The sequence below is a fragment of the Durio zibethinus genome, chromosome 10, assembly GCF_047325235.1.
Source record: "Durio zibethinus cultivar Kanyao isolate XHJ-2024 chromosome 10, ASM4732523v1, whole genome shotgun sequence".
NCBI classification, from domain to species: domain Eukaryota; kingdom Viridiplantae; phylum Streptophyta; class Magnoliopsida; order Malvales; family Malvaceae; genus Durio; species Durio zibethinus.
In genome coordinates this window covers 24692225-24709572 of record NC_143171.1, presented here as the reverse complement: position 1 = coordinate 24709572, position 17348 = coordinate 24692225, and the positions used below count along the sequence as shown (strand labels likewise).

The 17348-nt window shown below is 30.4% G+C and overlaps 2 protein-coding genes across 2 annotated transcripts; both read right to left on the bottom strand.

Moving 5' to 3' along the window:
• Nucleotides 1–1802: 1802 nt before the first annotated feature.
• LOC111293393 (uncharacterized) lies at nt 1803–2309 on the bottom strand. Its single transcript, XM_022886139.1, has one exon. The coding sequence runs from the start codon at nt 2307–2309 to the stop codon at nt 1803–1805; it is 507 nt and encodes a 168-aa protein (XP_022741874.1).
• Nucleotides 2310–2444: 135 nt separating this feature from the next.
• LOC149516572 (uncharacterized) lies at nt 2445–4638 on the bottom strand. Its single transcript, XM_089766279.1, has 4 exons — nt 4067–4638; nt 3777–3899; nt 3558–3699; nt 2445–3062 (listed from the first exon to the last, which is right to left on the bottom strand). The coding sequence occupies exons 1-4, from the start codon at nt 4636–4638 to the stop codon at nt 2445–2447; spliced, it is 1455 nt and encodes a 484-aa protein (XP_089622405.1).
• Between the last annotated feature and the right edge of the window lie 12710 nt (nt 4639–17348).

Here is a 17348-nt window from a genome sequence, read left to right as displayed (position 1 = left end):
GTTCATTTGCAAAGGATGGAAAAATATATAATTAGTTTGTCTGCCTTAATCATGCTTAATGACTTCTCCATATGTTTATTATATATCTCAACATTTGTTGGTTTTTAGTTCTTTATCGTTTTAGTGTCATTACCCATGTAACTATTGCTCGTGTATATAATTGTGATGTTCATCAATGAAGAATTTGTCAAACTGCTGCTTTTACAACAGCTAAGGATTCATGAACTAAGAATACCATTCCTTAATCTAGAGGTGGAGAGTAAGCTCCTATTCTCCCATTTCGTTAGTAAGGTGAATGGGTTTTCTGTGTATTTCTAAATTAATCTAAAATTTTCCTTCATGGTCTACCCATATCTACTCTTTCCAGTCCTAGATTCTTGGTTTTATGGAGTGAAACATATGCTTATGTTGCTGGGAGCAGTTTTTGATATATAAAACTTTTGGACATACATAAGATGTAACAACTATCTTCATGTGATTATTAGTTTGTCAGAGGTGTTTTATTTTCTATTAAATTGCAGTAAAGCTTTTGGTATAAATTTGAAAATTGGTATGGGGATAACAAGGCCTCGAGCTTGATTTAATGTGAAAGAAATTGTCGGCAAAACTTGACCAAGTTAGATGACAAGTTGTCCAAATAACTGGGTCTTTTAAGTTGCCTCTTAAATGATGTTAGTAGCACCTTATCCATAGTAAAAAAGGTTTTCATTAATGAAAGCTTTCAATTATATTTATCTACTTAGGTCAACAATGAAAATGGTGATAGGCTTAATGTATGTGAAATCAGGTGGTTTTGGGGAATGAATTTTTAGTGAGAGAGAATGAGTTAACAATGAAGTTTGGTGGTAATGTGAACTTGTAATGGTGGTGGTGGTGTAGAGGTTCTAGTGGTTTGAAGGTTGTTATTTGTGGATTGATTTGGGTTTAGAGAAAGAATTGGTTTTGTTTTAGAGAGAGATGATGGATTAAGATGAAGAAGAAGAAAAAAAATAAAAATAAAAAAACAGAAAAAGTAATAGTTTTGGATAAAAAATAATAAAATAAATCATATGGTAGTTAAGTGACACGTTTTAAATCTCTAAGGGATACTTTTATTTTGGCCTTAACCATAGATTATTTTTATGAAATTTACTAAAAATAATAAAATATTAGAAATATAAACATGATAAAGTAATTTTTTATGCAAAACACACTTTTTCGCTGCAAAAGCATTTCTTAAGAAGCTTTTTGATTTGGGTTGGAAAATCAAGTTTTTGGATTGAAAGCCAAAAATTTTTATCATTTAGCATTGTGTTTACGTCAAAAATAGCTTTTGAATGCAAAAACTACTTTCAATAGCAATGCTAAACAAAATCCAAATCACTAAATAAAATATGTTTATCAACTCATCTTACAATTGTTTTACTTTTAAAATATTAAATGTTACTGTTGACTGAAATTTGAATCAGTTAACATGTTATTAAAATTAGTATTTAAAGGTTGTAAGTTTGAAAAAGTATAAATGTATAATATGTTCTTCAAATAAATAAATATTAAAAAATGATAAATTAGGAAATTTTAAATAAATTAAATGTTACTTTGCTATTAGGCCTACACAAAGAACCTAGTCCTTGTAACACTTTTATTTAAATCTAATAATCTAAAATATAATATAGTGATACAACATGAACACGATTAGAATAAAGGATACGAAAATAACATAGTTTAAAATTTTAATAATAATTATGTATGGGTTTCACAAAAAAAAACGCATTTGGACATGAATTATGACATATAATTTTTTTTTAATATAAAATCTCCTTTCATTTATTTAAACTTGCAATATCCATTAGTACAGCTAAAGTTATCGAATCTGGAAAATCCTCTACCCAAAACCTGTCGCTATTTAGCTGCAAACTATATTGTGCAAGTGAATGAGCTGCCTCATTTCCTTCTCTCTTCGTGTGTTCTATCATGCATATATCAAACTTCCTTACCCATCTTCTGCCATCATGAATAATTGGGCCTATGTTGGATAGTACCTCATCCTTTTTTGTCAAACAGTTTGAAACTATCCGAGAGTCTCCTTCAAGCACAATCTTCCTGCATCCCATTTGTGTTGCAAACTCCAACGCTTTTACTGCTGCTATTGCTTCTATTACACAAGCATCTGATACTAGGTTCACTATGAATGCCACTGCACCTGCAACTTGTCCCCTGTGATCTCGTAAGAGAACTCCAACGTCTCCTTTTCTGCTGTGAGAGTATAGAGCACCATCGAAATTGACTTTGTGGAGCGTTTCTGGTGCTGCCTCCCATTTCCTTACCATTGTGTTGCTTTGGTTATTTTTCTATAGAGACTTACTTTTGTATTCAGTCAACAATATTTTGGCTTTCTGCTCAATGGTGTTTTCCGGTTGTGATTGCCCCCTCTTCACATTCGAGTTTCTGTCTTCCCATAATGACTAAAGTAACATAAGAAAATTTTCAATGTCTGTATTTGATAGTATCCTTGCAGTAGTTTCCAGCCACTCTTTGCAACTTTGACTTGTTATCTGTACCATCTGTTTCACATCGTTGCTCTTAGACAGTATTCTGGATGGGTTAGAGCAGTCCTTTAAAGCATGCAAGACAGACTTATTTGTTATTCCACATCTTAGGCAGCACGGATTAACATTGTTGATTTTAGCTGCTAGTTTCTCCATCGTTGGCAGGATTTCGTGACAGGTTCTCCGTGCAAAGAGTTTTACTTTAGGTGGTATCAATGCCCTCCAAATTTTCCTCCATACCACGAATTGGTTTCCTGCATCTGTATCAACCTCGGATTGCACCCGGTACCTATTTTTTACTATGTACTCCCCAGTTTTGTTAAAATGCCGAATTAATTTATCAGCCATAACCCTTCTACTTAGAGGAATCACACAGATTGCATCAGCTTCAGCTTGATTAAATTCCATCCGTATTAAGTTCTCTTTCCACCTTCCGTTCTCTTCATCGATCAGAGCCTCAATTGTGGCATCCTCCGCAATGCTGTTTGGTCTTGAAATAGGTTCAAAATTTCCTTCTATGGGTAACCATTTGTCCTGCCATATTCGGATGCTTTTTCCGTCACCCACTCGTCATCTTATTCCACTAATCAACACCTGTTTCACCTCCCAAATACTTCTCCATATTAGAGATGGCTTGTAACCCAGGTTTGACTCTAGAAAACTATTATGGGGAAAATATCTGGCCTTCAAGACTTTGTAGCATAAAGATCCAGTATCATCGATTAATATTCAGCCTTGCTTCCCTAACATAGCTTTATTGAATTTTTCCAGCTCGCGAAAGCCCATCCTACCCATAGTTTTTGGCATGCTCATTGTTGACCATTTGAGCCAGTGTATACCTTTCCCCTCTGTCTTATTTCTCCACCAGTATCTACTTATGATGCTTGTTAGTTCTTGCACTAGAGATTTTGGTAGAAGAAAGCAATTCATCGTGTAAGCTGGAATAGCTTGAAGAACTGCTTTTATGAATACTTCTTTTCCTAACAAAGATAAAAATCACCCACGCCAATTTTGGATCAGAGTTTGCACCTTCTCCTTGATGCTTCTAAAAGCTTTCTTCTTTCCCCTTCCCACTAAGGTTGGCAGACCCAAGTCCTTTTCTGAATTTGTGGTTGCATTGATCCCAAACAATCGTTGAAGTGTTTCCCTCTGGCCTCTAGTGGTGTTATTGCTGAAGAAAAGGGCTAATTTATCAAAATTAACTTTCTGGCCCGAGCTTTCTTCATATACCTTTAGCATGTTCTTCACCTTCTCGCCATCTTTTCGCTATCTCTAGCGAACATTAAACAATCGTCAGCAAAGAAAAGACGAGTAATCCGGGGACCAGATCTGCTTGACCTTACACATTGGATTTCTCCACTCCTTTGGCCTCTGGATAATAAGGCAGACAGTCCTTCTGTATATAATAGAAACAAATATGGTAACAAGGGATCACCCTGTCTAAGACCTCTGCTTGGGCAAAACTATTAGTGATGCTTCCTTTGACGATTATGGATTAGGAGACAGAGCAAACACAATTCGTAATAGTCGAAATCCACCTTGTCTGGAACCGCATTTTGGCCATAATAGCCTCAATGAAAGGCCACTCCACCCGGTCATATGCTTTACTCATATCTAGCTTTAGTGCAAAGAAACTGTTCTTCCCTTGTTTTTTATTCTTTATTGAATTTATAAGTTCATATGCAGCAAGCACATTATCTGTAAGTTGCCTACCACGAACAAATGCGCTTTGATACTCACTAATACACATAGGTATAACAAGTTTCATTCTATTCATCAAAACCTTAGCAATCAGTTTGTAGATCACATTGCATAGACTTATAGGGCGATATTGAGTCATGTTTCTGGGGTTCTTGACCTTTGGGATAAGGACATTGTATGTTTTGTTAATATCATGCAAATGCTGGTGACCATTTAAGACTTCCAAGCAAAACGAAATTATGTCACTGCCAACAACATGCCAATTTTTTTGGTAGAAAAGGGCAGGCATACCATCAGGTCCAGATGATTTTGTAGGGTGCTTCTGTTTGAGTGCTTGGACTATTTCATTTGGTTTGAACTCTGCTAAAAGGAGCTTTTTCATCTCGTCTGTAACTCGGTGGTCCCCCATCTGTAAGATATCTTATATGTTTTGTGATTCTTGGGATTCAAAGAGCTTTTCAAAGTAGTGTTTTGTGATATTGTACATTTCCCCCTCCCCTACACACCATTTTCTATCGTCATCTTTGAGTCCTGTAACTAAATTTCTCCTTCTTCGGTTGTTCACCTGTGTAGGGAAGTATGCAGTGTTCCTGTCTCCTTCTCTCAGCCAGTCCACCTTTGCTCTTTGTTTCTAAAAAATTTCTTCTTTCTCCAGCAAATCATCCAGCATTTTTTTTTGCCCTGCTTTCCTCACCCATGATGCCATCATCCACTTTTTGACTTTTCAACCAACTTAGTTTATGGTTGAGTTCGTCAATCTGGCGGCTAACATTTCCATAGTTTTGGTCATGCCGCCTCTTCAAAGTGTTGCCTACCTCATGAATCCTCCTTTCCACCGTTCGCATATTGTTGGCTTTCCACTTTTCTGCCGTATTGTTCGTTTTCCACTTTTCTGCTACCACCTCTTCACATTCCAGCTCCCTACACTACATTTCTTCGAAATAGAAATGGTGTTTTTTCGTGCCATTGCCTTGTTTGTTGCTCCCACTTGTGTTTAACAATAATGGGCAATGGTCCGATCTTGACCTTCTTAAGTGTTCTACCCAAAAAATGTGGGAAGATATCACACCATCCTTTAGTAGCTAAACATCGATCAATCCTCTCTCTGATTAAGTCTTCAGCCTTCCAGACTTTTGTCCATGTAAACCATGTACCCATGAAACCCAAGTCTACCAAATTACTATCCTCTATTGCTTCTCTGATGCTGTGATTTGCTTCTCAGGTCGCAAGCACTTCCCACTTTTCTCACTATCATTTAGAATCTCATTGAAGTAACCCACGCACAGCCATGGTCGTTGTGATTGCGATGCTAGCTCCCTTAGAAGCGCCTAGGAAATGTTTCTCAATTTCGGGTTCACCAAAAAAACCCGTTATTCTCCATGTTGGCTTGTCATCCTCAATAAATTCCATATCGATATGGTATCTGGAGAAAGTTCTTAGTTGAAGTTTGTAGTCAGCTCTCCACATCATAGCTAGCCCACCGCTTCTACCTATGCGATCAATTACAAAGCTGTTAGCCATCCTGCATTTCCTTCGGATCCTATCAAACTCAATTGAATTTAAATTTATTTCACACAAAAAGACAACATAGGGACCTTGTTTCTGAACGAGCTTTTTCAAAGCTCTGACTGTCCGTGGGTTCCCAAGCCCACGGCAGTTCCAGATTATGGTTTTCATGACGATTGGCGGGACTGGGAACCAATCACCGCCAATGTCTCTACAAACAGGTTATTGCTGCCCTCATCTGTTTTAAATTTTTTCTCCAGCCCATCAACTTCCATAAGGTCCATTTGGTCGAAGAAATCTTCTGTTTTTCTTTTGTTTCCAGCCGAACCTTTTGAGCCTCCACGTGCGCCTTGTTGCCTTGCTATTCTTTTCCTTTTTGTATTTGTCACATTTATTTTACATGCCCCATGAGCCTTGTTGGTTTCTCCGTGCACGTGAGTTTCCCCTGTGTCATTATTAACATGCACATCCTCTTGTCTTATTCCTGCTTTAGATTGCTTTTCCTGTTTCTGATTTTCCTCCAAACTCTCTGTGGTCTTAGCATTAATTTCTATGTTATTATTGGTTGACATATAATTTTTATTTAAAATATAATATAAATATATAAATTTTAATATTTTATATAATATTAATACATGAATCGTCCTATCTATCTTTATTCATAATCTTTGAAAATATTAAAGAACAGCTAGCATCAATTCTCAAGACTTTAGCTTCAAGTACTACCTAAAGTTTCTCAGAAATATGTACTTTCTTTTAATTGCATGATTGTTTACATGATGGAACAAAATTTGAGTACTACACTCTTTATAGCTTCAAGGGCTGCAGTCTTTACTTCTTCAACTATATTCTGAAACATATAACAACAGCAATGTTTTAAAACACTAATTTTTGCCACACACGCAATGCGTGCGTTGCAGATGGATGTATAAGAAATATGAAATTATAAATATATTTATAAAATATGAAGCAATTAAGAAAAAATACCAAATGAAATTGTGTTCAATTTATTATTAGATATTCAAACGCGTTTGATTATAAGTGATAGCAATATTACTTTACTTATACCAACAAATTACAATATTATAAGTTATTGTCTTAATTATAATAGTCATTAATATATTTATAAGGGATTAACTAAAATTATTTTTAATATGGAATTTTGATCTCTTAAAAAACCAGTAATTAAATATATAAATAGTACTCAAGGATATACCTCATCTTAAATCAAATAATTGTTTTATGTATTTTTTTTTTTTTAATATTGAAGTACTCCCATCAATTAACTTTGGCTTATTATTAGTATTTTTCGTTAAGAATGAGATATAAGAATGAAAATTAATAAGATATGACACACCTTAGACAACTATCAAAAAGATATTTTTATATCTCAAAGGTAAAATTTATTCTAAACCCTTCTTTAGAATTCAAAATTTGATGAACAACTTCGTTATATAGTATAAGTTATCTAAAAAAATTCTATCCTCTATCCCATATTTTCTAAATTATATAGAATCCATACTATTATAAAATTATGTCATAGAATTATAAGTCAAAGGATTCATCCTATAATTTATATTGTTTTCATTGATACTATAATTCTTGCTATCGTTGTTTTCATTGATACAATAAAATTGTAAGTCATTTTTAATAATTCTATATTATAAAAACATATATAGTTAATTATAAGTCATTCATATTGTTCTAAATTTTGATATATTTATAATTTTATAGGGGTATTTATATATGGAGTTATTATTTGATATACTGTCAATAAATTTTTTTAATTCTACAAACAAAATTAAAAAAAAATTGACATACATCTTGTTTTTCATATGTTAATTACTTTTAATACTTTGGGATTAATACTTTTACATATAGAAGATATAAATATAGATAAGTATATAATTTCTTTTTAAATATGTAAAAGCAATCAAAGCATATAAATTTCTTATATAGTATTTCAATTAATAATACAGCAAAAGAAGAAAAATATCTCACTTTTCCACGCCTTGGATTTGCTGGAACAATTGCATTGGGTGTGGAGGCCGGAGTGTTAACACTATTTACCAGACGAGATGGAGAGGTACTGGCCTGCATCAAGTCAAGCAGCTAATGCTTGTTATTCTTTATTTAAATGTAGAAACTAGGAAGTTTTGGGTGTTTCTCTTTTTTCTGTTGGAATTCTGCATGGCATTTTCCATTTTGGGATCTGTGATGCAATGTTGATAGTTTGATTGGATAAAATAAAACACAAGGAAACTTTCAAAGCCATCATATATTAAAATTAGTATATATAGACATGGTTGATTTCGACCTATCATAACATATTAAAGATTTTTGAAGTGTGATTATACTTTAGTAATTCAGTATTAGTATATATGTTTTTGATAGTGATGAGGGGTTATGCAATTCAATAACATGAGAACTTATTGTGGACTATATAAAGAATTATTTATGTATTAAGTGAAAGTTTCACAAAATATGCTATATCCTTCTTATAAAAAAGAAATAAAATGTTATTCTAAGTATGTATTTGATGCTATATATGAAAGTCTGCTTAATTTATATTTATAATAAATTTTTTTAAAAAAGTTATATATTTATTGATAAAGACATAAGTTTCTTGAGAAAAGGAGAGTAATCTATAGTATGTGTTTCATACTACATATGCATTATTCGACCAACAAAAGTAACAAAAGAATATATTTATGTTTCTTATTGTGTGAGACTCTTGAAATCAAAGGATATAATATTTAATACCTTCAAGGACTTTCGACTGTTTCTTAAAGTTTTCGTTCAATGTTAGCTATTTTGAAATGTCACCAATGATCATGAATGATTCAATCTAATGAAACATCTTGATAGTAGTTGAATTGAAATAGAGAGATTATAGAAAAAAGGAAAATTATTCTAGTGTCACATTTGGTTGAATTCACAGGTCGACCAATTATGTTTGAAACATTAAACATAATTATAAATGCATAAGTATATCATGTAATGTGATAAAAGAGAAATTGTGAAGAACTTAAAATGTGATTAAATGGATCTAAAATGCTGCATGCTTACTCTACTTATACTTAAGAATTACTATGCATACCTAATAGTTGTATAAGTGATTAAATGTGATTTTGAGTTGCTATATGCACCTAACAATCATATAGCAATTAAGCTCTCAAAGTAAATTGATCGCACAACTTATTTCTATATATAAACCCATTGCAAATAGTAGAAAAAATGATATCTTGATCATGAGGTTTGCTACCATTTTATACAACCGGGAGATGTAGGAAATATCCATCTACAATGGGTGGATAAGTTCCTATATCAAATAACTACCATGAACAGTTGATTAGAATTGGTTTGAATTTCAAACCAAGTAAAAACTAGCAATTTCAATGGGTAGGATATGAGATGGGTTGAGGATTCTCCATCTTTATCCTCAATTTTTTATATTATACCCATTCTCCGTACCCATACTCAACATATGAAAAAAAAAAAAAAAAGGAATAGCATTCATCCATAAAATGAGATAAGTGTTATTCATGTGGGATTATGTGATGAGTCACATAGAGAATAAGAAAGAAAAAGAAAGAGATCGACAGAGAAAAAAAAACTCTTTAAAGAATCTATTACATTGGTGTTTAAGGATTTATGCTATGAACAACAAACAATTTTTGAATGAGTGATGTGTCCCCAACCAAAATCAAGTCAGCATAACTTTCACAATGCTTTTGTTGTGCTTTTGTAAATCAAATAAATCTTTTGCAATATTTCAATATATGATCATGTTCATATTAATCATTCTTCAAACTTTTATTTCATTGTAATTATTCCTATTAAATCTCAAAAGTGGATGAATAATGTCCAATTGAAATAATTTTTAAAATATTATTCCCTCAAATATTTGTCATTCAATTCATCCAAATAAATCTAAGTAAGAATTTTCTATAAATTAAATTATTAAACTAAAAAAACTTAACAAAAGATTAAATATTTTACAATATCAAGGATTTAATTACAATAAAATAAAAGTTTAGACCATTAGTTTAATGCAATAAAAGATAATTGATTTATTTTCATTTTTGAGTAAAGTTCAAAGACTCATTTGAGTATTATCATTTTTGTTCATTTATAATTTATAATTTCTCTCAGGATATGTGCATATATATATATATATATATTTAAATGATACGATTTTCGACAAAAGAAATCTTAACTTAACTCTTCAAGTGATGCATGGTGCTAAATATTGAAGAATATTTCACTTGTCATTTTTTTGTTACGATTTTTTAATTGTTCAATTATAATAATAAATTTGTAGTGTTATATAATTTATAAATGTAGGTTTTATATAAAATTTTGATTGACTTCATATAATTTTGAATTATAATTGATTAATTGTAGCACTACTAGAAAATGAGATTTTAGCAATGACTAAAAATATTGTTGCAAAATCTTTTTATATTTGCAATGATTTTTTATAGTCATTGTTTATTTGAATTTTTTATATTTTGTACAAAGATAATTTTTGTTATTGTGAATATCTATAAAATTGGTAATGATAAAAAAATTGTTATGAAATCCTATTATATTTGCAACGAATTTAAATTCTTATTCCTAATTAACATTTTAAATATTTTATACAACAAAAAAATTGTTATGATATCCATACCATATTCATAGCAAAAAGTTATTTCGAAATATTATTAAATTTGCAATGATTTAAAATATTATTGCAACGTCTCATATATTTGCAATGATTTTTTATATCAATGCCTATTTGATTTTTTTTTTTGTATATTTTATACAACAAAAATTTTTGTTTTTTGAATTCCTATAAAATTGGTAATGATAAAAAAAAAATTTATGAATTCCTATTATATTTGCAGTGACTTTTTATTATCATTGCCTAATTAACATTTTAAATATTTTATACAATGACAATAAAATTGTTATGATATCCTTGCCATATTCATAATGACAAAAAAACAATAATAATTCATTTCAAAATATTATTAGATGTGTAAAGACTTTTTTTAGTCATTGTTATATTACACAATGATCAAAATAGTTGTTACAAAATATCTATCAGTTTCTTAAAAACAAGAAAATTGTCATTACAAAATCTTTGTAGACTTATAATAATTTTTTTAAAAATTTTGCATAATTAAATGGTTTTAATGTTTTAAATACAAACAAAAACAATTGTAAAAAAATTATATTATTTTCTTAATGATTAAAAATATCACTAATAGTAAAATGATGATAACGCTAATGTGTTACCTTAGTTTAATATGTAATTGAATCACGATTAACATTTGTTTTATTATTATGTTTTATTATTATATGAAAAAACCATATTTTTATAGCTTTTGCCACGTCAATCGTTTACAAAAAAAGTGACATATTTAGTTATATTTTTATTTTCTATTTTTATGTCTTTCTTTTATATTTTATTTGTTCAGTTTTTATAATTGTGAGTATTATTTTATTTTAAATTATAATGCTTAAATGAGCATCAAAATATTTGGATCTTAAAGTTTATTTAGTTGGTTATGGTAATTTAATGTTAAAGAGAATATATATATATATATATATATATTAGTGACCAAATTACCAAATTAATATTTGTTTTAAAACTAATTTAATTTATTCTCAAGAGTAAATATGAAACCTAGATAAGAAAAAGACCCATATATGGAATTTGTAAGCAAAGGATAATCAAAATTGTGATTGTCTAGCTTAAAAAAAAAAAAAATGAAGGTTGGCTTTGTTTGTTGTTTTGAGTATTTTCTTAGATATGGGCATTTTGACGCATATATGACTACTAAAAAAGCCAGTCGACTTAAAAAATTTATTCGATAATCTCTATGGGTGTCTATGAAAGGAAGTAATCTTATGAGCCTATAAGTGAGTATTGCCTAAGGGTTACATATGGAGGTTCCTTTGAGGCCTAGATAGTCATAGTTTAGTCAGTAAAGTTCATTCAGAAGTGGAAGGGAGTTATCAATGGAGGAGGATTTAGAAGGAATGTGGGATAAGCTAAAGTTAATGGAGGAGAAGCGTAGAGGTGTTGTTACAAAAGTGGATGAAAACGAAAGGGGAAGGGAAGAAAAGAAAGCATGGATTGTCGGAACGTTGCTCACAACAAGGCCATATAATAAAAAAGCAACGAAAGGTGTACTAAGACTTCTTTGGAGGGTAGTAAAGGGGTTTGAGATTGTAAATCTAGAAGCGAACATTTATCTGTTCAAATTTGCAACGATGGCCTATAAAAAAAGAGTCCAGGATGGTGCACCGTGGTTTTTTGACAAACAACTATTACTCTTCAAGGAATAAGATGAAGGGCTAAGGCCCAAGGATTACATTTTTAATAACACTACTTTTTGGATAAGGGTATATGGCTTACCCTTAGGTCTGAGGGATCAAGAAACTGCATTAAGAATTGGAATGAAGTTGAGGTCCCTAAAAGAAATGGATTTAACTTTGGAGAAAGGAGGATGGACATGCTTTCTGAGAACAAGGGTGGAGGTGAATGTTAATAAACCATTAAGGAGAGCCATTTTACTTACAAATAAAGAGGGTATGAGTAAGACATGGGGACAATTGAGTTATGAGAGATTGCCAAGTTTCTGTTATAAACGCGGTAGACTCGGACATTTAGAGGATGATTGTGAGAAAAATCCATGCCTTGCTAAAAAATCGAATGTGAAACAATATGAAAGGTGGCTAAGGGCATCATCGATAAAACACAAACAATTAGCATGAGAGAAAGGAAGCCAAAGACTGAGAGAAGAAATGCATAGAAGAAATCATGAAAAGCAACACAATGAGGGAGGCAAACATCCAAAGGTGGCGGTTGATGGTGGCCTGACTCAAAAACTAAACATGGTCAATCAACGTGAGGGTAGGGATTTAAATAGCGATCGCGATCACATTTTCAGTCATATCATATTTATCATATTTTCGGATATAACGGAGATCATTGCAGTTATCAAAGTCATCACGGTCGTGAATTTTTTTTAATTTTGCACAATTTTTTATAAAATATAAAAATTATAAAATATAATTTTTTATAATCATAAAAACTCTTATTTAATGATTTTTAAAATATATCATACTATATTTTTTATTTTTAAAAAAAATTATTCACAATTTTAGTTAGATTATAATAAAACATTTGTATTTAATTTAGCAACAAATTTTTTGTTTGAGCCAAGTTCATATTCAATGTTAATTCTAAACAAATCAAGATATTAACAAAACATAATATATTAAATACCAAGCATTTATATTTAATAAAATTACAAACTTAAAAATATAATAATTTCAAATTCTATCAACTATAACTATTAATATATATATTTCAAATTTTACCACATGGTAAAATGACGAGAAGGATCAAATTCTCTATTTTCATTTTGAGAATCAAGTTGACTCAATTCCCATCCCTGTGGCTTGCCCTTGTTCTTGATGCATTTGAGGTGGAGGATATATTTGAGGATGATACATTTGAGGTGAATGATACATTTGAGGTAGATGATACACTTGACGTGGAGGATACATTTATAGTGGATAATAACTATATAAAGGTGGATAACCGTGAAAATGTTGAAAATTAGGTTGTTTCAGTGGATAGTAACGTCCTTGAGTACTAGTGGATGATTCACTATACTCAAAGTTACTAGAATTTAGTCTCCTACCTGAAGATGAAAAACCTCTAGAAATATCATAGTGGTGCTTCTTAGCTTTTCCTTTTGATCGAGTTGTATGTGCACTTTGACCCTTATTAGATTCAGTAGATGGATTTACTCCATATTCTGCCATGTTAATAAAAAGTCTACTAGTAGCAGCAAGGCCAAATTTTCCTCCAAGTGGGCTATAAGGTTAATTTGCGTCAATATTACCACCAAAATTTACACTATCACCATCACTATAATTTGAACTTAAATCGCCACCATTATCACTCTAACTTGGTGTTGGACTTGAATTTGAATGAGACACATTCCTTTCTTGTGATTGGTGTGACTATTCAACATTCATTTCATTATTAGAATTATTTACAGGTAACCAATTAGAGTTTTGACCATCTAACTGAGGATTTTCTTTCTCTTGCAGCCATTCTATTAGTAGATCATCATATTCAAAAATATGGTCAAGGCTAACAGGATTAAAACTATTATTTATCTCATCAATGCTCATTCTTTTTTGATGTCTCATCCTCAACCTCATGTTGTAATGGGTATATACAAGTTTCTAAATTTTTTCGAACTTCAATCTGTTTCTTGCTTTGGTGTGAATATAGCTAAATGTGCTCCAGTTACGTTCACAATTTATTGCAAATGTTGTTTGACTAAGCACTTTGATTGCTCGTTTTTGTAATTCAACAACACAAGTGCCATATATCATCCACCACTCAGTTGTATAAAATTATTTAAATTAAATTTGAATGTACTATTCAATTAAATAATATAAATAAATTATAATTATTTAATTTATTAATTACCTAGATTCATTTGCTTCCAAGCTCTTTGTGCTTGTGGAGTACCAAATGTTTCATGCTTGTCTCGAAATAATAGCAATTACATCAATTGAAAATACAATAATAAATGAATAAATAAAAAATAATTTTATTTTTAATGCATAAAATAAATGTCAAAGTTAGAAAATAGTATTAAATACTAACCTAATTAATCATTATGATTTGAGTATCTATATAAGATTCTAATCTTTCAATAACTACTATTGTACCATCAATGTTTCTTTAAGTACATTTTCAAAATGCTCCACTCCAAATTAAAATTATGAATTTAGATAGTAACTTGCCAATAATTCATAACAATATTATATTAAAGTAATAAAAAATAAATATATAAGCAATTTAAGCATAAAAAGTAAATATATTTTTTTAAATACAATCTATATTCTTGGTTTACTTACTAGCTGAATGTAAGTCAGAATGCATGAAACTCTATCTATTATCAATAATCTTTTTATATTTAGCATAATAACGAAAATTTTGCTGAATTGCTTGTTTAGCTCTATCCATCACCTCATAAATAAATCCCATTATTGGTTTTTCATCACCATTAACAAGGCACAACACTTTTACCAAATGCTCATAAACTTTTATTATATCACTTGCTTTTTTACAAAAATCTTTTTCCAAAATGATTTTTCTGGCTTCATAAGTAGGCCTTGATTTTTGTTGTCTCCATTTTGATTTTTTAAATTCGTATATATTCAACAATAAATTTTTAGAGTAATATATTTTAAATTAATATTTTAAATAATGATATCATAAAAAGATGCTAGATTTAAATAGTTATACTAATTACTAAGTACTAATCTTTAAATTGAACATCTCTCTCAAACCTTGCTTTTGCCTTGTTATTTCTTCTAACTATATAAAATGAGTGGCAAATCGGGTAAGAGCAGAATGAAGTATTTGCTTCCCTTGTGTATATTTCTTCATCAAATTAATAGTCCAAATGTGATTATATATAAAACAAGTCACTTTTTTTGCATCATCCAAAATCTTTGCCACATTTTTTTTCTTGCCAATATCCTTAAGACACAAGTTCAAACAATAAGCTGAATATGCTGTCCAATACAAATGTTGTCTCTTCTTCATTAGTCTTTTTCTTACAGCCTTAAGTGCTGCCTCATTATCAGTGACTATTTGAACAATGTATTTTTCCCAAATTTCTTCCATAGCTTCATCCAATAATCTGTAGAAGTTTGCATTTCTATTACGAACATTTGAGACATTTATAGATTTCCAAAAAACGATCCCTTTATTACAGTAAACAAGGAAATTAATGATATGCATTTGATTCAACCTGTTAGTCCAACCATCACACATCAAAGTGGCACCCAATTCATTCCAATGAGCTTTTAATCCATTAACCCATTCATGAATTTATTGATACTCAAACTCTAAATACACATCTAAGACTTCATAAGGTGTTGGAAGTTTCGCATGTTGGCCAATTTTTGCTGCCACAGAAACCAAATTATGCAACCATGGAGAGTTTGCCAACTGAAATTAATGTCTTTAAAAATGAATCACTTATTTTTGGTTGCTTTGAACTCTTACTTCTAATTAATTCAGGTATAGCCCCTCTTAATGAAAATTCAAACTCATTTGGAGTTGATTTCCTTGTTTTTTCCTCAAAATATTCAGCAACTGAGCCATGATAGCTTTATCCTTCTTCATGTATGTTACTCCAACCACCAGTTCTTTGTCTGAATTCTTGTCTTTGGTGCCACTCATATTGTGATTGGATATTATCTCACATGGCTTGTCTAATAGCGATGTCTTCATCAATAAAACCTTCATAGTCATAGTCTTCTCCTTTTAATTGTGATAAGAATTCATCCTTTCTCCTTTTGTTCTCAACTTTCTTTGATTTGCTTTCTTGAAGAAGTTCATCATACTTTCTCTTACTAAACCTATTAATAATATAATTAAGGAAAAGAAAAAATTAGTTGTACATGCTTATGTAATTTTGTAATTTTTATTGAGAAATTAACAATAATATTTTCAAAGGAATTATAAAAACATAACATACCAGTAACGTTAGGGCATGGTGCAACATTGCCAATTTTATAAGCAATGTGTTCCTTGAAACGTGTTATTTCTCCTTTTACAACTTTACCACAAAGTTTGCATAAAACATTTCCTTTGATATTTGGCACAGGTGTTCCAAAATGCCAACCTATATCATCACTTGGTGCACCCTCTATTCCTTTGCTTGGGAACTTTTCACGTGATGGTATGCTTACTATTTTGTATAAAAACAAAATAAACTTATATTTAAAAATATTAATGTTACTTATTTCATCATTAAAAATTAAATCTATATTAAATTTTTTAATTTTTAGTTTTTAATCTTAAAAGTAATAGATCATAAAATGCTAAATTTATTAAGTAATTTAATATTTTTGATATACTAATTGATGTAAAAAAAAATTTATCACAAATTACTTTTAATATATTATATAATAAATAGAATATTCAATAATTACACAAAAATAAAAATAAATTAATAAGAATTAATTTAATAGCAAAGAATTGACAACAATATAAATACCAAAATAACAAAAAAAATTATTAAATTTCAAATATAAAATTATAAATTAATAAATAATGAAATCAAACTATAATATTTAATTTTAATTATTTTTCATCTAACTTACACAAAAAAATTTATTAAAATTTTTCATCTAAAATCCCTATATATTTCATATTAAATTATTAATCTCTTAATTTTTTCAATTATAAAATATCAATCCTCTAACTAAATTTTACCTAAACAAACTTTTAAAATTACAAAATTTTAAATTTAAATTTTAATAAAATTCATTATAAAATTAAATAAAAAACACCCACCCCACCCTACCCTCCAATGCACCCCACTTCACCCCACCTTACCCCACCCCTCCACCTTACCTTCCAATGCACCCCACCTCACCGAATCCCACACCCCCCTCACCCTACCCCCACCTTACCCCCCCCCCCCCAAACACCCTACCTCACCCCACCCAACCCTTCACCCTTCACCCCATTCTAAGATAAGAAATTAAGAAACCCCTTATTCTCTTTCA

Bases quoted from the DNA above. Each gene is read 5' to 3' on its own strand.
- LOC149516572 (XM_089766279.1), bottom strand. From the start codon at position 4,638: ATGGGGGACCACCGAGTTACAGACGAGATGAAAAAGCTCCTTTTAGCA. The intron at 3,700-3,776 runs GTGAAGAACATG...CCTTTTCTTCAG, and splicing joins AGCGAAAAGATGGCGAGAAG to CAATAACACCACTAGAGGCC. The intron at 3,063-3,557 runs GTGCAAACTCTG...CGAATATGGCAG, and splicing joins TTAGAAGCATCAAGGAGAAG to GACAAATGGTTACCCATAGA.
- LOC111293393 (XM_022886139.1), bottom strand. From the start codon at position 2,309: ATGGTAAGGAAATGGGAGGCAGCACCAGAAACGCTCCACAAAGTCAAT.